Genomic DNA, 21399 nt, shown 5'->3' with positions numbered 1-21399 from the left:
AACGTTAGAACGCAATGTTTTTATTTTTCGTTGTCCAGGCAGAGAAAAATTAATTTTTCCTTTGTAAAGTCGCCATTCTGTTCTCTCCAGAAATGGAACGAACTCCAGGAATCCTGCAGTCCTGTGCTGGTGGGGGTTATAGGGGTGTTTTTAAATCCAGCACTCCAAAAAATATAGGGAAACTTTGGGATAATGACACCGACCAGCCCCTCTGTCACCTGTATAGCCCAGCTGGATGCAGAGAAGAGCCTCTGCGCTGCCATCCCTCCGGAGCTGCTGGAAAAAAATAATTTATAAGTTGGATTCGTTGAAACTGGACCCCTCTGGAATCTGGAACCTTTGTTGAGCCCAAGTTTAGGGGGTAATTTAAACAAAAAAAACAAACAACATGATATTGAGCTGCTACTGAGGGGTTAATTTAAAAAAAAACAACACCCAAACACCCAGCGTCGAGCCCTTGCCCTGGTGGTTTTTGAAAGCCAAGCCGCGTGTTGTATTTTCTCCCTCTGCTGCAGAAATTCAGTAAAACCAATAAATTAATATAAAAAAAAAATAATAAAAATATTACTTTTTGAAAAAAAAAAAAAAACTAAAACGTTTTTAAGGTGGGGAAAACCCCTTGGGCTGCTGGGGCAGGGTGTAGGCAGGGCGGTAGCGGGGGGCGGGGGTGCCCGGTGAACGGGGGGGGGGGGCGGGACCGGAACGGCGCCGCAGCAAAGGGGCGTGGTCAAAAGGGGGCGTGGCCATGAGAGGAGCCACGCCCCCCACCGACCTTGTTCCCGGGACGCGCCTCCGCCGCCGCCGCCGGGCAGGACCGGGCCGATCCCCGCCGTTGCTATCGGTAAGACCCGGTTCGGGTGGGGGGGTGTGGGGGGGTCTGGAGCGCGTTGCCCTTGATTCTGCAAAAAAAAAAAAAAAAGTGGGGTGGGGGGAGAAACGCGTGTTCCCCCTCCCCTTGGCGAGCAGCGGCGTCCCCCCCCGGGAGGAGCATCTCCTAGGCCGGGGGGAGGCTGGGGAGTTTCGGCATCTCCTGCTTTGTCGCTGGGGACACCTTTGCGGGTGGCAGGGAGCTGCGGTGGATGCCGCCTCCTCCTCCTCCTCCTCCTCCTCCTCCTCCTCCTCCGTCGCCGCCGGGCCGGATCCGCGCAGCTTTGCAGCGGAGGGCAGCAGCGAGCACCCTGGGAAGCGTGTCCGGCTCCTCCCTGGCACCGCTGCTCCGCTTTGCCTCCATCCCTCCATCCCCACCCACCCCACAAACCCTCCTTCTTCCCCCAGATTCCAGCTCCTGCCTTGTTTTACTCCACTTTGTAGCTTTTCATCCCGCCTGCCCAACCACCCAGCCGCTCTCGGTGCTGCTTGACCGGTGCCGAGGGCTGCCCTTGGTTTTCCCCGTGGTTTGCTTTCGGACGGCTGCAGAGGTGGCTGCGGTCACGCAGGCCGGAGCGTGGCCAAAGCATGGCATCCTTTGTGCCATGCCTTCCGCACCGCGCGCCGTCATGAGCTGCTTGGCCAGCACAAATCCAAGGATCAGGTACCTCCCTCGTGCCAACCTGCGGCACCTCTGGGCAGGGCGCAGGAGCAGGTGAGCAGCTCGCTCGGTTTAAAGGAAGTTGAGCTTTTCGCCCTTTTCTGTGTCAATTCAGATCCAGCCCCACCATCGCCGTCACCTGTCAGACCCATGGGTGACAGCGAAGGCAGCGTTCCGCCCCAGAGCCTCCCTCTCCCGTGGGATGCAGCTCTTGATTTCCAAGACCCCCTTTTGATTTCCTCTTGGGATTTTTGTTGTGTCACTGAATTGCACGCTGGCAGCGCAGCAGGTTTAGTGGGTTACTCCAAATTAATATTCAAGAGGGCCGAGGACAGAAAAGTGTGACAGGCTGCTGTACCTATGATTTATTCTTTTTTTGATGGCGGGGGGGGTGAGGGGGGTGGGGTGTCTGTTACAACACCAAGCTGCTCTCCCTTCTGCTTCCATACGAGTTTGACCGTGCTTGATCAAACAATTGAGTGCTCGGTTTCAGCTTTGTCCTGGGAAAGGTGAGGAGGGACTCTCAGATCACAAATGTCCAAGTTTAACCCCTACGTGGCTCCGTAGCACAGGACACGCGGGCTGCACACATGTCCCAGCATCGCCCAGCTGCCGGGGACCTCGTGGCCCCACAGCCGCCACAGCAAGGCGGGGGACGAAGATTCCCACTGAGATGCGCGGATTTCTGCTGAGGGATTCAGGACGGGCGGAGGCAGACAAATGAAGTTTGTCTTCATTTGTGCTTCTCATTTTATGAAGCATCTCAGAGCGTATGCAGTAGGGGAGGGGAGGAAGGAGTAGATAGCGGTGTCTGGGGTCAGGACGGGCTGGTGGGGAGCTGGCACGGTTGTCCCACCATCCTGCTTCCCCTTCCCCACCACCTCCACAGGGTGAATAACAACCCCGTCCCCTTCTTCTTGCTCCACAGCAGAGGCCAACAGGACCATGTCCTCCCTGTGCTAGGGCTGCCCTCCACCGCCTCGGTGACGCCCCCAGCCCGGTGGCGAAGATGCGTGCCTGGAAGGCAGTGGCCAGCACGCTGGCGCTCAGTGGGACTGATGTGGTGGTCACCACACTGCTCTACGCCCACGGCCGGGGTGGCCGGGATATCCTGCAGGACCTGCGGCACTTCAACATCTTCAACTCGCTGCTGGACATCTGGGGGGGCTGCCTCTACCGCAGCTGCGTCCTGCTGGGGGCTGCCATCGGGGTGGCCACCAACACAGCTTATGGCCCCCGGCGTCTCAGGGCATCGCGGACCTTCATCGCCGTTGTCTGCCTCCTCATGGGCATCTACATGATGGCGAAGCTGCTGCTCTACTCGGAGGTGCGGAGGACCATCAGGGACCCCTGGTTCTGGGGGCTCTTTGCCTGGACCTACGTGGCGCTGGCAGCCACCTTCGGGCTGTGGCATCTGCTGGCCTGTGTCACCTCCTCCCGCGAGGCGCTGGGGCCCGGCTCCGAGTCCCGCGCCGAGGCGGAGGAGAGCTGCGATGGTGGTGCCCCGCGGGACAAGCGGGAGGAGGCAGCAGGTCCTACCATCCATAAGCTGCTGTCCTACACCAAGCCAGATGCCTTCTTCCTGGGCATCGCTTCCTTCTTCCTCCTCGTGGCTGCACTGGGTGAGCGAAGGGACGTGGGGGGGACATGGTTGCTCCCATCCTCACCGGGAGGGAAGGAGCCATGGTGGGGAGGACTTGGCAGCACCCCAGGCTTGCTTTTTTGGGGGTGCTGGGTGGCACATCCTGCACAGGCTGGGTAAAGAAAATGCAGTGGGGCAAAAAAAATGCAATAGGGGTAAAATACACTGGGAAATTAAACATCCTCATGTGCCACTAACGGCTGCACTTCCTGAGACATCTCATGTGATGGCCAAGTATCTCCATGGTGGGGATAGGGTAGTCCATGGGCCATCGCAGTTGGAAATACAGGTCCTGTGCCAATCCCATGTGGTGGGGCTGAAACCCCTTCTCCTGTGCTTGTCTGGCAGGAGAGACCTTCCTGCCCTACTACACGGGGCTGGCCATCGACGGCATCGTGGTGCAGAAGAGCATGGACCGCTTCTCCACGGCGGTGCTGGTCATGTCACTGCTCGCCATAGGAAGGTAATCGCAGGGGCTGGTTTTGTCCCTGGTGAGGATGAGTTTGGAGTTTTCCCACAGGAGCTCGCGGTGGCATTGGGCACGGGCTGTCTCACCTTCAGATGCTCCACCAGGTCCCTGCCAGACCCCAGGGACGCGCTTTGATTTCTCTGTGCTGTCACAGTGCAGAGAGGCCGTGGTGGCTCTCACGAGGCCGGTGCGTAGCCCTCCACATCCGTCTGCTGGTGGTGGGGGAGCAGGAGCAATCACAGGGAACAGGCTCCCCAGAGAATGCTGTCCCAGCAGCGCCGCGTCCCCTCCTGAAGCTTGTCACTACTGGGGTTAGGACCAGCCATGCTGGTGGTGTCCCGAAGACACATGGGCTGGATTAGCCATCGCTTCCCGGGGTGGAAAGTGGTACCAGCACAGCATTGCCCAAGCCCTTGGCCTGGGCGTCGGGGTGTTTGTGTTGCTGAGGAGCGGGTTTCGTGTCCATTGGTCTATAACGTTTCTTATCTGCAATTAGCTCATTTGCCGCAGGTATCCGGGGTGGCGTTTTTACACTCATATTTGCAAGACTGAACATTCGCCTTCGCAACTGCCTCTTCAGGTCGCTGGTGTCTCAGGAGATGAGTTTCTTTGATGAGAATCGCACAGGTTGGTTCCTCTTGCCCCTGCATTTGCTCTAACCCCTCTATCCCATCCCGGTATTTTTTTCCCCTTGGTTTGCCCTAGCATAGCAGATTGGGGGCAGCCAGAGATGGCACCCAAGCGCTCGTGTGTAGAAACAGCAGCAGAAAGCTCTTCCCTTTCAAGTGCCTCCCACCATGGGGTTGGGACAGGATTGCCCTGCACCCTGGGGATGTCCCATTGCCACTGATCAGCCTGACATCCAGCAGTCCCGGGGGCTGATCCCCAAAACACCTACTTTCCTCCTCCCATACCTCCCGTCGGTGCCTGCTGATCAGCCGCCCTCCAGCTCTGCTCCGGGCATGGGAAACCGCAGATGTGTGAAGTTTGCTGGGCACGCTTGTGGCTTTCCCTGCTTGCCATTCAGTCCTGTCCTGGTCTGTGCCACTCTGGTGTGGTCCCAGCCTGCTGTAACTTCTCCCACATTTAATTTCTTCTCGGTGGTATTTTTAGTTTTGAGGCTGTTGCCATATTTAGCAATCGCTGCATGATGCCCCGGTAGCTGAGGACACCGGAGATGTTATTGTAAGTGGGATATGGGTAACCCTGGACTTACACAAAAGCATGGGAATTCAGCTGGACTCCAACACGGGCCAAGTATTGAGGAATTCAGGGTGATGTTTGCGGGCTGTAACGTTCAGCATCATTTAGAAATGAACTCGGGGCTGGGTTGTCAGCTCTCAGCACAGGGAGGTGCATTCAGCAGCCCAGCAAACACTCCACCCACACGCCTGCTGCCCGTCTGCGTGCCCATGGGGTGCCCTCCAGCGTAGGGTGCTGTGACAGTCCCCTTCGCTGTCCTGCAGCCATCTGTGGTGACCCAGGGATGTAGCTTCAGGTGCATTTCATGTCCCTCATGCATGCAGCAATTCGAGCTCCTCTCTTTTGCTTCACATCCCCAGCGGTGCAGGGTCACCCCTCTTCCATGCCACCTGTCAGACCCCCAGCAATGGGCTGGGTTGAATGGGGAGCTCCATCTGGCCCCTGGCATGGGACATGGGACACAGGTAGGCAGTGACCTGCTGTGGTGACATGTCCCTGCTCTCCCCTTTCCCAACCCCTCGTTGCTGCAGGGGATGTCATCTCCCGCCTGACGTCGGACACAACCATCGTGAGCGACCTGGTATCCCAGAACATCAACATCTTCCTGCGCAACGTGGTGAAGGCCACAGGGGTGATCTTCTTCATGTTCAGCCTCTCTTGGAAACTCTCGCTCGTCACCTTCATGGGCTTCCCCATCATCATGCTGGTCTCTGATGTCTATGGGAAGTACTACAAGGTAGGCAGGAGTGGCTGGCATGGCCATGGTGTGCCGCGACGCCGGGCTGTTCCCCTTGTGAAGCCATCGTGGAGATTGTGGGTGGCCTTGGAGCTGGTGGGACTGATGCTCGGGTGCTTTGCTCCCGGCAGCGGAGGCAGGAGGGTGGCATTAAATGTGTATGGGCAGACAAGCATAGCCTCGGCTCTTAACTTGCTTTGTGTTGAGGAGTTGGAAGCATCTTGGGTCTGACAGGAGAGGTAGCTTGGCTCTGGGATGTTGCGTATGTGCCTGCCTGCCCTTGTGCAATCTGTCCTCTCCCTTTGGAGTGACTTGGATGGGGGTTAAATCCAGTGCCGAGCTCCCTCCCTCTGCCTGGGGCTCACATGGGCCAAGGGCCATGCCCCGTGGCTAATACCATGTCCCATGGACCATGCGAGTCCTGCACTGCTGCTCCCCACTTCAGTTGTCGGAGCTTTCCACTGTGCCGGGGACATGGCATGCATGGGTGCTGCCGGGGCTGGGTCCTTGGGTGCTGCATCCTGCAGCCATGGCTCCTCCTGTGGGTCAGGTGCTTGTGGGAGGAGTGGGGATGCCCTTGGTCTCCAGACCTGTCCCTGACTTGGAAACTCCTGGAAGGGCTCCTGGCCCAGGCTGACCCTGTCTCATCAGGGCACCGGGAACAGCGGCTCTGCCGCAGGCTTCCCAAGTGGCTGTGGGCACGGCACTTCACCTCCTGCAGCCCAGGTCCCTCCTCGGGGACAGCACAAGGAATCCATTGCCCTCCTGGCACAGTGCCCCAGGGCCGTCCCGAGGTGTGGGATATATCCTAGTGCTCAGCCTCGTTGCCTGTGGCCTTGGAAAATGTCACTGTGCCTTCTTTTCCTGAGCCCAGGGCGTGTGGGGAGAGGTGCCATGGGCAGCCCGGCGCCTGCTGAGCCCCCTCTGCCTCCCCCTGCTCCCCGCAGAAGCTCTCCAAGGACGTGCAGAATGCCCTGGCCAAGGCCAACAACACTGCCGAGGAGACCATCTCCGCCATGAAGACCGTCCGCAGTTTTGCCAACGAGGAGGCGGAGGCGAACGTGTACTGGCAGAAGCTGCAGCAGGTGTACAAACTCAACAAGCGGGAGGCCATGGCTTACACCTACTACGTCTGGTCCAGCGGGGTAGGTGGCCAGCACTTCCATACGGGGCTGGGGACAGGCAGGGGATGTTGCTTCGGATCCCAAAATGCACGTGGCACGACGCACGTGCTTCTCCTCCGCATTCAGGGAGCTTTTTGGGGTGAGCCCAGCCTTGATGCCTGCTGCCAGTAATCCTCTGTCTCTTGATTATGAATTTTTTTCCACTCCTCAAAAAATACATTCCGTTCCCCCTTAGGGCAGTGCTGCATCGTGCCACCAAACGGTCTGTTTTCTCTTGCAAATAAGAATATAATTGATAACGGCTCAAGGTCGTGGAAAACCCCGTGTTTCTGTGCTGCTGCATTGCGTGCCTGTGCCAGCTCATCTCCGGGGCTCCGGCTGGGAAACAGCCGTGGCGTTGGTTGAGCTTCTGCTCAGGAACGGAGATCTTCTGTGTGTGGGTGGTGGCAGAGGGAGGCTGCTGAGGTTTAGGTTTGGGTTTTCTTGGTTTTGTGTTTTTGTTTTGTTGTTTGTTTTTTTTTTCTTCAAAATGCTTTTTCATCATTCAGGACCAGATGGTTTGGGACTTCTCCTGCGTTGGCTGGTAACTCAGGCTGTGCAAAACCCTCACCTGAGGCTGCCCTTATCTCTGCACATTCAAGGATCAAAGTAGCCTCTGGTGAAGGGTTTGCGAATCACGGTGCCCTCGTGCAGCCGTGGGAGACTTTATGGCTTCCCAAGTCTGGAAGCAACATCTGAGCATTTTTAGCACCATTTCTGAGCTCCCAGGTGAAGCCAGAGCATTAACTGGGTCAGCACAGATCCCAATGAGTCAAAGAAGGCAAAACCCCTCAAAAACTGCTCCGGCGGGGCTCACGTAGAAAGAAGATGGTGGATTTAGCACAGCCCCGGTAGAGCCTTTCTTGAAGGGAATGCAGGATCTTAAGGTCAGGTCATGGCAGACCAACAGAAGAGGAATTTTTTCCCCCCCCCCAGTATTTTTGTCTGCATGAATTTACAGCCTGTCCCGCAGACGTCACACAGAGCACCAGGGCATCGCCGCTCTTCTGAGCACCCAGGCAGCGTGGAACAAAAGTGGCTGAATAAAGGCAGGGGCTGGTATTTGTCATAGCAGAGCTGATCTGTCTCCTTTCTGGAGTAGGTGGTACCCCCCCACACTGATTTCAGGCAAGAGATGAGGTTATGCTTCAGGGACTTGTACATGCGAGGAGGATTTTTTGCATTAACTCTTGGCTTGATTTTGTGCTCTAAATTAAAATGTGTCACACTCATATAACAGAAAGTATTTTAGTGGCGAGGTGACTGCATGCATTGGATAATTTGCGCGTAGATTATTGCACTTCAGGATGTCAGTCCAAGAGAAAAATTCATGAGATGCTCTGTTATTTCAGATAAATTCTCCCTCCTTGGCTGTTGCCCCTCTGGACTCCTGTTTTGTTGAAAGATGCTAGCCCAGCTCCTTAAATCACGCATATACTTGAGTTGTTTTTCCCTTCTCACATCCATGCTCGCTGCTAGGGCTGTCAGCTGTGCGCTGTCAGGGATGCTCAGTTCAGGGCTCAAAGAATAAATGTCAGCACATGAATTGTGGGCTGTGTGTGAGTAATTACAAGTGCACCAAATCTCAGTTGTCCTTGCTGATTTTGGGGTGTTTTCTTGCTTTCAGCTCACCCTCCTGGTGGTCCAGGTCAGCATCCTTTACTATGGTGGGCACCTCGTGATCTCGGGGCAAATGACAAGTGGAAATCTGATATCCTTCATCATTTACGAGTTCGTCTTAGGAGACTGCATGGAGGTGAGTCTGTTTTATCCCTCTGGGCTACCCCATATCAAGGTGATATTTGTCTTCTAGAAGGTCCCAGGGCAGTCACAGGGCCAGATCCAGTGTTGACGTCCCTGCAACGCATTTCCTTGGTGCTGTGGCTTCACCTGCCGGGGGGCTGATTCTCCCCTCTGCTCCCCGCTCCCCTCCTGCTGCGGCCTCACAACCTGAACGCGCCCGGAGCAGCTTGTCCCCCAATTGCCTTAATGGGGACCAGAGGGGTCAGGCTGGCCCTGCTGAAGGGCAGAGTCCTGGCTGTCTCCCAAGCACGTTTCCTGGCATGAAGGATGCAGGGATTACGAAGCTGCCTGTTAAATTTCAGGCTTCGTTAAAAACTTAATTATATTATTTTTTTTTTCCTCCTGGAATAGACTGCAAGCTGCTGCCTTGGCAGCGCGTTAGCAAGATGGGATTGTGGGGGGGATGGTGGAGCCCACCCAGGGCTGCCTTTCCCTTGCAAAGGCGTAAGCTTGGCTAATTGAGGCAGAAACGATCAAGTCGAGGTTTCCTCGCAGCCAAGTGTGGTTTCGGCAGTGCTTCAGCCTTTGTGCAGCAGCAGAGCGGAGCTGGAGGCAGCGTGCCCGGCTCTCGCCATCTGTTCAGATGACTGCAGGCTCTGGTGGTGTTTCCAGGCTGCGGTTTTGGTGTGAGTTTGGTCTGGTTTGGGTTTTTTTTCCCCCTCCTGATGGGAGGGGCAGTTGCAGTACAAGCTGTTCTGCAGCTCTGGGTTTAATATCAAAAGGAGCCAACGTGTCGGGGGTTTATTTCAGGGAAGCTGGTGTCAGTGTGCAGCAGGTGTAGTTGGGAAACCACAACGGTAAATCCACTGGGACCATATTCCAGCAGGGAACAGCCATATCAGCTGCCAAATGGTTGTCTAGAAAGGTCCAGCCTGGAGCTGCTCTGCATTTGAGACATGTGCCCTTGGGGCTGGTGCAATGTGCTGCCGTACACCGACTCGGTTCAACTACTGGGTTGGGGAGCTGCTGGTCTTGAGCAGGGAGAGATAGGTGGAGAGGATTCTGGTAGAAGTTTGGGTCATGTATCTCCTGGTGCATGTCTTCTCTTCCCAATGCATCTGTTTCCTCTGGGTCTACCCATGCACAAACTCCTTTAGGCGTCCTTTCCCTGGATATATCCCCTCTGTACACTGCATAGAGGAAAAGCTTTCTTTTGCTGTGTCTGATGACTGTAGTTGATGTCAGACGATAGACTTCAGAATGCTTCAGCCATTCTCCATACAAGTCGCACCGATTGTCTTTTCCATCGCACGGGAGGGTCTTACTGTTGCCTCTTCCCTTCCAGTCCGTCGGCTCCGTCTACAGCGGCCTGATGCAGGGAGTGGGAGCTGCCGAGAAGGTGTTTGAGTTCATCGACCGCAAGCCAACGATGGTGAACGACGGGTCCCTGGCCCCAGACCACGTGGAGGGGAAGGTGGAGTTCAGAAACGTGACCTTTTCCTACCGCACTCGCTCTGCCACGCAGGTCCTGCAGGTGAGCCCCGCAGGCGCAGGGCGCTCCCCACCACGAGGCATCACGAGCTGCTTCTCCATGCTGGCAATAACCGATCCCCAGCCCGCAGGAAACGTCAGCTGCCCTTCTGGAGATGCGTAAAGGCAGGCTCGACAGCGTGCTGGAAAACAGATTATAAGGACCAGCGGGTGTTTAGGGCCGGCCTTCCTTACAAGGAATGAGATTTATTAATAAAACCCTTGTTCCCCGCTCAGGCATTAAACGCGTCAGCATGGTACAGGGCTTTGTGCCAAGCTGTCTCAGGCTGTTTCCATGGGAGAGGGGCTGGGGGTCACAAGGCAAGGGGAGACGGCAAAGAGGTTAGTTTGCTGTGCAGTTTTTAGAGGTCCTGCGACATCAGCAGGCAAATTTGAAGCAATTTTGCTTCCTCAGAGCCAGGAGAGATGGCTGATGAGACACATCCCCAAGGTGGAAGGTCACCGTGGCTGGATTTTGGCTACCTTTCTCGCATAGTACCTGAGTCACTGCCCCGGGACCCTGGGAAAAGCCAGGACCTGATCACGCTCTCCCATCCGTGTTGCAGAATGTGTCCTTCACCCTGCACCCTGGCAAAGTGACGGCGCTGGTGGGTCCTTCGGGGAGCGGGAAGAGCTCCTGTGTCAACATCCTGGAGAACTTCTATCCTCTGCAAGACGGGCAGGTGCTGCTGGACGGGCGTCCCATTAACATGTACGATCACAAGTACCTGCACTCAGTGGTACGAGCGACTGTATGTGTATTCTAGCTATCGCCTGCCGTAATCAGAGGGGATGGATGGTAGCGTTGCATGTTGTTTTGGATTTGATCTGGCAGCTTCTGGAATGTCCAGAAAGCTGGAGGCTGGAGGTGGTCCAGGAAATGAATTCAGATAATTTGTGGGGGCGTAAGGGAAAAGGATGGAGAGTGGTTTCATAGGGAGGGGGAAGTCTTCTGAAAACAGAACAAGAAACATGTTTTGTTTTATATTTTTTTGGCCAATGCAGTAGAAATATGTTTTTGGTTGTTGGATTAATTATTGTCTAAATTGCGTTTGGAAAAAAAGTGTTTCCGCACTCCTCCATCACTTTCTCCCTTAAGATCTTAGAGTAATTCTCAGCTAATGGGGAGTTAAACCTCTCAGGATCCTGGCACCAGCTGGAGCACCAGAGGGGCTGGGTGGTTTGCCCAGGAGGGGGGTCCGGGCCCCTCGGCTCTCGTCTGTGTGTCAGCACAGATCAGCCTTCATCTCCTCGGCAAGTAACTGCCGCCTTTGTTTGCCCCCGGAGCAAATGGCCTCACCAGTCAGCAGGAAAACCTGAAAACAATTGATCAGAGACAGGCTGGAAAGCCAAAGTCAGTGTGACTAATTTACATTCCCTGCCCGTACTGAGCAAAAATTAAAAGACAAGCCAGTCTTTCAGTTTAGAAAGCCTGGTGTGGTGTTAGGAGCATGGGGAGAAGTCAATTAAAATATGACCATGTCCCGCTGGCTCTCTTCATACCAAGTTCTGAGCAATAATTTGGAGGGCTCAATTTATTTCAGTTTTGAGTGTTTGGCAAAGCAGGCTGAATTTGAGAGTGAGCAACAACAGCTGTAAGGTAGGACAGGGAGGTGGTTGCTAAGCAATTAAGGAATTGCAGCAGCTCTGTCCCTAACTTGCTGATTTTGGATTAAACATGCAGGAGGGGCTCATTCGTGTGTCCTGAGCGTGATTACTGGCCTTGAACGGGAAATCAGCAACACCCTGGGAGAGGGTCTCTCCAGCCTGCCTTGTCCCAGCAACTTGTTTCCCATTCTGGGAAGTGCAAACAGTGATGGGAATGACAGGGCTGGAGCAAAACCACAGCAGGGTCTAGGAGGGGGAAGCCCGTCCCAGATGCCAACCTACAGCGTTGCATCAGGTTTCTCTCCTGCGAAATGGCTTCCCAGCAGATGATGAAAACTGGGCTGGGGCTGCCACTGGGCACCCCATCATTAGCATCCTCCCTGGAAGCTCGTATTGATGCATTTAATGGTGAGGCTCTGCCCGCTTGAGTCCTTACCCAGCAGGAGCAAATGCTGACGATCCGAGACACCATCCGGCAATTCTCCTGCTCCCAACCGCCTGTTCTTCCCTCCCTTTCTGCAGATCTCCCTGGTGAGCCAAGAGCCGGTGCTGTTCGCCCGCTCTATTGCGGATAATATTTCTTACGGCTTAACTTCAGCCTCCTTCGAGTCAGTTGTTCAGGCTGCCCAAAAGGCCAACGCACACGCCTTCATCACGGAGTTACAAGATGGCTACCACACAGGTACCAAAATCCCTCCATTTGCACTCGAAAGCATTTTGTGCCTCGGTTGCACACCCTCCAGAGCCCGACTCGCAGGGAGGGATGGTAGCGACCCAGCTGCATGGGCCAGGGCAGGAGGGGGGCTCGGGGTTTGGATGATCTCCCAGGCTCAGGGACTTCTCTGTGTTGTTTCCATGAGCATCGGTGCCTCAAACCCTGGGACAACAGTGGAGAACTTGCTGCAGGAGGGAAGGACTGCAGCCTCAGAGATGTTTAACTCATTTAAACCGCTCTGCCAAGCGATCGGAAGCACTTACCTGGGCTTTGCTTCAAAGTGTGACAACATCCTGATGCTGCCGGCTGGGAGCTGAACTTGGTGGCAGCTCTTGATTTTTATTTTGACCCCTTTCTCTCTCCCTTGACCCAACAGAGGCAGGTGAAAAAGGAGCCCAACTCTCAGGTGGCCAGAAGCAGAGAGTGGCAATTGCAAGGGCCTTGATCCGAACTCCCCCCATCCTAATCCTGGATGAAGCCACGAGCGCGCTGGATGCGGAGAGTGAGCATGCGGTGAGTAGCCGACGCAGGTGTTTGGGCCAAAGAGGCAATCTGGGTTTGGAGGAAAGACTTGTAGCTTCAATTTCCAGCCTGTGGACAAGCTTAGTCTTGACATGGTGCAATCAGAGGTTTGGGTAAGATGCTAATTCCTGAGCAAGAATTTGCTTTCCAACACTGCTGTAGCCACCAAGAAGGGAAAAATCCTGTGCTCACAGCAGCCAACGCCTGACAAACCGGATGAGATAGGGATCTCTGCCGGTTTTTGAAATGTGAAAAGTGTTTATTGGCGTACAGCAGCACTGTGCAGCCTTTTAGGACGGGATACGGAGGAAGACCCTAAAAAATGGTACTGCAGCAGGCAGACTAGGACTGCCCGAGCTAAAGTCCCAGCTGAGGCACCAAAGAAACCACACTGACAGGAAAGGCCCCGAGCTTCCTGTGAAATGAGCTGGGTTTATCTGCCTGGGATGTCTGCTCTACCAGTAGCAGATCGGCCTTGCTGGTTTAATGACATGAGGGAAAACTAGCTCAAGGTTGAGGTGTGAGGACACATCTCCTGGTCCCGGAGATGTGGGGCAGCGTGAGCATCTGACCTTGGAGCAGCTTGTGGGCTTGCAGGTCCTCAGCTGTGTGTGTGGTATCAGATGCCATCCAGGGGCTGGTTTTGGCTAGCCAGGGGTGTCAGTGTGACGTGGCCTGGTGGCCATCTGCCTGCCTTTAGACCTTAGCGCCACTGTCTGTCTCTTGGCTGGCAAACAACTCTCTCTAGCTTTGTCTTGATACACCCAAGAAATAGTCCTGCTCTTCTGAGCAGCTGCATCTACCAGGTATTGGCCTCCTGCAGTCCATGCCAACACCACGGGACCTCCAAATTTGTGGTCCAGCTCTAACAAGAAGCCAGCTTGCCGGATCAGACCTGTGTGCATACCGCACCTGCGGGCTGGCTGGACGGAGAGTCTTTTGGGCTGCACAGTGAGAGCTGGGAGCTGGGATGGACGTGCTGGAGCTGGTAGTGCTGCAGGGAGTCGTGTGTCCTCTGCATAGTCAGAGGAGAGCAAACCTCCCGTCCAGAGGTATTTTAACATGGAGCCACAAAGCTGCTGTTCTCCCTTCCAAAGCGGAGCCGGTGATGCTCGGGCACTAATGTCTTTTCCTCCCGCACAGATTCAGCAGGCGATTTACGGCGACTTGCAGAACCACACGGTGCTCGTCATAGCTCACAGACTGAGCACTGTGGAGAAGGCACACAACATCATTGTGCTGGACAAGGGCCGCGTGGTGCAGCAGGGCTCGCACAAGGAGCTGATGGAAGAAGGAGGCCTTTATTCCAAGCTGGTGCAGAGACAGATCCTGGGGCTGGAGGGGGGCGGCGCAGACAGTCGCCAACCCGCAGCCCGGGGGGATTCGGCAAAGGCGCCCGGTGGGCTGGACGAAGAGTTCAGGATAGACCATTCCCTGCCCGCCGCGGCACAGGACGATTACAACAACACGGCTCACAAGTGACAGCGGTGAGGGCCGGCGCTCGAGACACTTGCTGGGATGCCAAGACAGGAGGCGACTTGCCTTGCCGATGGGCTCCGTGCTGCAGAATGAGGGCCGTTTGCTCACCCCGCGCGCGCCACGCACCCGTGCACACACACACGAACACACACACACACACACACACACTATAGAGCTTCCTGCATTGCAGTCCAGCGGGCAGATGCCGGCTGGTTAAACAGAAAAACGGATTTACTCGAGGGAGTTGGGTCTTTAGCAATTCCCAGCATTTCTACTGGGTTTCTTTTCTTACTACCAGTAATTCCTCTCTGGGACTTTTCTCCCGTTGATATGCATGTGTAACTGCTAATAACTGTAATGGATGTTAAATGCATGCACGGAGGGGAAGATTGAAAACCCCTTCAGGAATTTCAGGGGGTGGCTTTTGTGACTGGATAGAAAAATAGTGACTGTCAAATGATGTCCTGCTCCCGCTGTCAATCTCTGGGGCCAATCCAAAGTCTGCTGAAGTCTGTAGGGAGCTCCCTTTGGCTTCGGTGAAAACTGGATCGCTCCCGTGGGGCTGAACGCCGGGAGAGGTTTGCACTGAGTGCCTGCAGGCTCAGGCTCACAACCGTTGCTGCTGAGCTTGTCCCACATAGTAACCATCCTTGCTGGAACGAGCCAGGGGACCGGGAGGCAGATGTTGCTTTCAAATTTGCTCTTGGTGCTTGGTGCGTGTTTGTTTTTTAAGGACGAAAAGTTTTACCATAATTGGGTTAGGTTTGGGGCTTAGGGGTTTTTTTTTGGTTTGGGTTTGCTCTTTTTTGTTGTTTTTTTTTTATATTTGTGTGCACTGTGCAATGTCTGTCTGGCTCCAGCATCCACTGAAAATTGCTCTTTTATTTCATAATTTTTTTAAACTCTCGGCCCTGGTGCTGGTTTAAAAAAAAAACACTACTGAAGACAGGCACAAAATACTAAAAGACAGCACTTTATAAATCCCACCAAAGTTTTGTTCAGCTTCAGGCCATGCTAGTGACTTCACTGCATGGGAAAGCCATACAGTCACTTTCCTTGCAGTCCGACTTCAGCTGCCTGAACTTGAAAATGTGTTTCTTTGAATGTTATTTATTAACTTACTTTTGGTATGAGGGATAGAAAGAAATACATTGCTCCTAGCCCTTTTGGGGAATGGCTCTGGCTTAGTAGTGTTATCCTGCTATAGACGGGTGAAGAAACCTACGCAGCCAGGCAGGTGCTGTTAAAAAATAGCATTTATATGGGGAAGATTGACTTCAGACTGTGCATAGTTAAGAAATTATCTCAAGCACTTTAGCTCTCATGTTTTCCGCTATTTGAATGCTGCTGTGTTTTACTTTTCAGCAGGTTTGCATTTTTGTTGTTGCCGATGTTTTGTTTTCGTTTAGTGATGTTTTACAAACTCTTTAGTGTCCTTGAGGAGGGATGCTCAAAAAATAAAATACTACCTCTGCCACTCAACATGGAGCCGATCTAGTGGGAGTGTTTTTTGCATTCAGGGTTTTCAAGGTAATGTTCGTCTGAGACGATGGCTGAATACAGCTGCGCACTGCACGTGTTCTGGCTCCCTTGCGGGGAACGACAAGAAGAACCTACAGAAAATTAGGTATGTAAAAGTCTTCAGCATCTGATAACAGCTGTGAGCCATAGCGGTAGGTATAACCTGTTTAAGAACTTGTTTTCATCCCGAATGGGATGCGGTCGTCAGTCTCGCACGAAAGGGCAGGCAGTCTAACCCGTTCTCAAAGCACAGTCCTTCGTGAATGGAATCTTTTCAGCTGCTTGCTTTTGGGATATGATAAAAATCTGTTCCTCGGAAGAACGTGAGCTCCCTTTGTCTTATCTCCCTCCACTTAGGAAACCTCTGTTGTGCTCTGAACTCCTCAGTTCACCATGCCAGTAGATGGCCGGTACGTTCCTGCTTGATGAAAACTTGCACTGTGGGTATGAAGAGGTTGGGGTTCCACCCAGCCCCGGAGGGCAAGTGATTTAATTCTGCATTTTTATCAGTACCTGTGAGCAGAATGTGGCCAGCGGTTCATAGAACTGGAATTAATTTCTGCTTAATTGAAAAACTGGTGGCGGAAAAAATTGGGTCACCTGGGAACTAGGGAAGCGGACTCACCCTGGGAAGCGCTGGGAGGACAATGCTCGTTAGTACAAGAGATGCCAGAACAGAGAATTTGATCATATCGTGCGTGTCCCTCCCAGGCAGTGCTGCAAAAAAAGGGAATTGGAGGATACAATGGGATTAGTTCTATTGCAAAGGCTACAGTGAATTTCAGGAAGGGAGCCCTGCTTCCCAAGCCTGTTGTGATGATAACCCCAGCATCGTACTCCCAGGTCAGGTCCAAACAGCTTGAGCTGAAATGGCACATTGGAAACGGCAGATTGTCTCTGCTGGTGGCACCAGTCCAAGCTGATAACAGGGCCCGACTTTGTTCATTGCCACAGGTGATGAAGTCTCTCTTTTGCATCCAGATAACTCAAGGCTACTTTTCCACTGAGCCTTACATCTCACGGCTTGAAAAGGTCCTTTCATTGTGCTGGTGGTGTGTGACAAGAGGATCCAACTGTATGCTAAAGCCAGGAGGGTTTTCTTATGTCCTGGAAGCCTGGTGGGAGCTGCACACACCACTGGGGATCCAGCAGTATTCATCTCATGCAGACATTTCTGCTGGCCCAGTACCAACCCTCTGACTGTACAGAAAATCCTGCTTTTCAAAATCGTTCCAACTATGTTGGGTTTTTTTTTTGAAGTGAAAACCGGTGTCAGAGGTGCCCGTTAGCCAGCCTGAGCCCGGCAGTGAAGATGAGCTCAACCCAGTGTAGCAGTGGGCATTGCTCCAGTGCTGGAATTTGAGCCGACTCCTGGGGCTGCCTCATCCCTTGGGCCTCGCTGCCTGTGGGCAGTCTCTGTTTTTCAGGCCATTCTCCTGGGAACAAGGCCACTGTTCCCTCTGAAACCCTGAACTGTAGTATTTTGTGGCTGTGGGTTTGCCCAGAGTTGACGTTTACATGGGAACGCGAACAAGATCCGTTCAGGAGCTTCTCCATTACAGCCATGCAGATAAAAAGTTTCCTCTCCTCAAAAGGAAGAGTCTTCTCTGCAGGGAACTCAGATGGGTTTATCTGAAACCTTAACTCGGGGAGCACAGCTTGAAGACTGTCATGGCAGAGCTGGAAGCAGTTAGGCGTTTGAAAGCACAATTGATTACAAAGGTTGACTGTATATTCCATAGCAGGTTGTTTTCCTCACTATAAATAAGCTCTAACCATTCCCTGTAATAATTATAACCACAGCTTTATTTGATTTAAACATTGGAGAACTCTATCCAAGATGATGTTCCAGAGTAGATCTCATAGTCCTAGCGATTCCCCAAGGACACATATTTACCTCCGTCCCTTTGCGCAGACAAGGTATGTGGCTGACTGACCCAGTAAATGAGAACTCCGTGTAATGGCAAAAACACAGCTGTGTTTATTCCAACAACTTGTCTCCTGGTGCACCAACCTCTGCCTGAATAAGCAACTGCGTGTGTTTCAGTGGCTGCGCTTTCTAGGCCTTCAGCAGGTCCGGAAATACCAAAGGCAAACAGACAGAGTGCTTCTAGCTCAGGTGCAGAGAAGTGTCTGGGGAGGAAAACCAGTATCTGCCTTTTCTACTGCAGCTTCACTATGAGCTTAAGGCAAAGAAAGTATTTGCAGGTATATAAACCCGCTCCCCTTCCCACGCCTGTCGCTGCCTGAAAAGAAAGGAGAGAAGTACTAACAATTAATTCCTGCTCTCTCAAACAGCAGGACCACTGTTTCTCACTCAGGATTCTGAATATGCAGCTCATTTTCACATGCGAAGGAATCTAGACTATGAAATCTAAACAGACGTAGGGACTGTTATTAATATATAGAAGGAAATTAAGTTGCAAACAAGCCTGAAAACTTATCTGTCCATTGAGCAACCAGGCTAATAAGGGTTAATAAACGCCGAAGATTAGACTTGCAAATTCAGCCTCTATGTAACCAACCAGTTTTTCCAGGAAAAGAAATGAAGTTGTTGTGAAGGTGACTTGCAAAATATGTCTAAATCTAATAAATATGCCTGGGTACAGTGCTACTGACTGTAAAAGGATATAAGGTGACAGAAGGAAATCCAGGATCGAGTTTAAAAAGAAAAAAAAAATCTAACATTAATTTAAACTAGGCTGGATGCCAGTTCTCCCCAAGACTGAAGCCTGACTCCTTATTCACCATGACATGGTTTCCACTGCAATCTTCCCAGTTTTTTTGTTCCATTTCTCCTGTTATAAGAAACCCTGACTTCTGCACTTTGCCTGCTTACAGTTTTAATGTTCATGAATACTGTCACCCTTCAAAAGGATTTTAGCAAAGGCAAATAGGAACCAGGGCTTGGTAGCTGATAAATCTCAGCCTGCAGCACTGCAATGTTTGATAATCCCCGTAGCCTAAAGTCCCAGTTTATCTGCAGTCCTTCGTATTCTGTCCAAGCGATGTGCTGTCACAAAACCTTTTTCTTTCATGAAAACTGCTGAATGGAAAGGCACCTTCCTACCTGTAAAAACAGAATTTATAATTATACAAAACTGGCTGACCCCCTACCTTGTCTCTCAACCCCAGCTACTTTTCTGGCCAAACATGAGAACTCAATCACATGCAGATGCTGATCCAAGTACACAAAAGCAGACCAGAGGTTCAAACATTCCCGGAACCCAAACATAACTACATAGGGCGAAGTGGTATTTTTAATATACGTCGTACTTGAGCACAAATGAGTTATGTTCATTTGTGTGTTTTATGAGGACTTCATTGTTCTGCATTATGCGGCTTCTAACTTTAATACAGATTACTGCTGACTAATTCAAATAATCCATTCCTTGGTGTCTAGAGCAGTGAACTTCCATCAACCCATTGCAACATAAACAAAAATTAGATAGTTACAGAAAAGCTCCTTAGAAGGTCACTGTAAACCATCTTTCCTGACAGCATGTTGACAATACAATTATTATCATACTGTAGTGCCCTTCACCAGAGATACTCACCCAGAGTACCTCTACAAGCATTATTCGGTGTGAACTTTTCCTCTCTGTGCTCAGCCTGGGACTGAGCAGTCATTATTGTGCCTGTTTAACCAAAAGGCACTACGGTTGAGGGAAGCTGAGCACTCTGCTCAGGATCGCACCGAAAGGCAGTGGTAAAACTACACGTACAACACGAAGCTGAGTCAGACTCTTCCAAACCACACTCCCCCCATACCAATTATTTGGCTATACTATGAAGTTAAAATCACTAACGTTCTTGGGAAGAAAGGGCGTCTTTTAATCCCTCAGCTAATTCCTCTATTTGTGTGTGTATATATATGTGTGTTTGTGTATGTTTGCATGTGCAGATTTACCCTCTGGTGTAACACTGTCTGTTTGATGGGCACGGGCAAATACGGTATATGGTATCGCGTTGGCATGGCAACTATCTACTGGTTTTAAATAACAAGGTCAGGACGTAGTGGTCGTGCAAACCCACATTGCTGCCACTGGGTACAGCTGCTTACTCACCTGTGCTGCGAGCAGAGCACCCCACACAAGGAGGAGCTCAGCACATACCACAGGAACAGGCTGGTGTGCTGAGGTGTGAGGACACATGCCCATATCGCTAGTCACCTTCTCCCCACCCTAAGCAAGCTCAGCTTCCTGCTGCACAAACATCTTGCTCTCACCTGCCTCTGAATACACTCGGTTTGCATCGTGGTTGTACAGTAGCTTTGCACTAAGCATCCAGAAGGGCAGGATACCTTCTTCTAGCAGTGTCACGTTGTTGGTTTTTACTACCTGCGGATACTAATGACAGAGGGGACTTGTTTTTTGGGGGGAGAGGAGAGCTGAGTTCAGCTACAAGACAAAAGAACAAACATATAGCTGTCATGTCTTCATTCAGTTCCACCAGGAAGTACCGGGTCACTTTCTGAAGATAACATCATTACATTTTAATAGCACTACATCAGAGATTGATTCAGTTCACTATATTGACTTTTTTTTTTCCAGTTACATCAAAAATGTCAAATACAAAAGACAATGACCACATGGCCATTCCCTACCCTGTTCCTTTGGCTCATGTGCTCCTTTTGGTTCTGTCTCTGGTGTCACACACACAGAAACAAGCACACCCACGCCCACGATCCCTTAGCCACAAGCGCAGGCCATGAAGGTGACGCATGCCTAGAGATGCCTACAACCTAGGCTATGTTAACGCAATTAATTATTTCCAGGCATAATCGTCTTTATCGGCTATGCTAACATCACTAGTAATTGGAGAGTTACTGCTCCAAAGTGTTACCACAGAGTGCCTAGTAAAGCGTTGGTGACTTAATAGACAGAAATCAGAAGAACAAATTTTAGCTGTAACATTTTAATTGATGCCAAGCTTTTGCTACATTACATTTCAAAAGTATTTAAGTTCACCATAAAATACATCTTTGATAAATCATTTCTTGACCTTCACTCTTGAAGAAGAAAGTGCTTAACACGGACAAAAAGACATAGCACCAAAGCTTGGCAAGATACAATTTTTAGCTATTTTTAACCTAAATAGGTATTCAGCCTAGGACTGAGAACAATAATGCAGTCGCTCTTTTGAGATTTACTGTAGCCAATTCCCAAGCTGGTAAGGAAGTGCAAGTTAAATAATTCTACCGATTTTCCTTCCTAATTTACAGCTGTGGAGTTACAAACGAAAGGAGAACAAGAGTGCCTACAATACTTCCAGGCAGGAGCATCGTAGCTGGCTGTGTCAGGTGTCGATGTGAAGGCTCAGGGCTCAGGCCGGGCACAGGACAGAGCCAACTCCCGGTGCCGGCCCAAGGCCTGCAGCCCAACTGCGAGGTGACACCGCCGAGCCCTGTTCCAGCAGCAGCCATCCCTCCAGACACCGAGGGCCTCGAGCACTGGGCGCCGTCACATGAGGGAGGCAGACAAAGCATGCTCTGCGAGGCGCTGAGGCCCGCCATCTTTAGGAAACGCCGCTTGGCCTCC

The 21399-nt window shown here is 52.0% G+C and overlaps 1 protein-coding gene across 2 annotated transcripts; it reads left to right on the top strand.

Annotated features, from left to right (window-relative positions):
- Positions 1 to 760: 760 nt before the first annotated feature.
- On the top strand, positions 761 to 15808 carry ABCB9 (ATP binding cassette subfamily B member 9). 2 transcript variants are annotated; one of them, XM_054220119.1, is made up of 12 exons: positions 761 to 841; positions 2457 to 3150; positions 3519 to 3633; positions 4136 to 4266; positions 5373 to 5578; positions 6526 to 6723; positions 8369 to 8497; positions 9830 to 10018; positions 10581 to 10754; positions 12145 to 12304; positions 12714 to 12850; positions 14003 to 15808. In XM_054220119.1, the coding sequence occupies exons 2-12, from the start codon at positions 2538 to 2540 to the stop codon at positions 14339 to 14341; spliced, it is 2391 nt and encodes a 796-aa protein (XP_054076094.1). In that variant the 5' UTR covers positions 761 to 841; positions 2457 to 2537; the 3' UTR covers positions 14342 to 15808. The 2 variants fall into 2 exon arrangements, with proteins under 2 accessions (XP_054076094.1, XP_054076093.1); XM_054220118.1 differs by having other exon boundaries at positions 10581 to 10766.
- The last annotated feature ends 5591 nt before the right edge of the window (positions 15809 to 21399 follow it).

This window comes from Rissa tridactyla, chromosome 13 (genome assembly GCF_028500815.1).
Source record: "Rissa tridactyla isolate bRisTri1 chromosome 13, bRisTri1.patW.cur.20221130, whole genome shotgun sequence".
NCBI lineage: Eukaryota > Metazoa > Chordata > Aves > Charadriiformes > Laridae > Rissa > Rissa tridactyla.
Note: the sequence above shows the minus strand (reverse complement) of the source record. Positions and strands in the feature narration are given on the sequence as shown.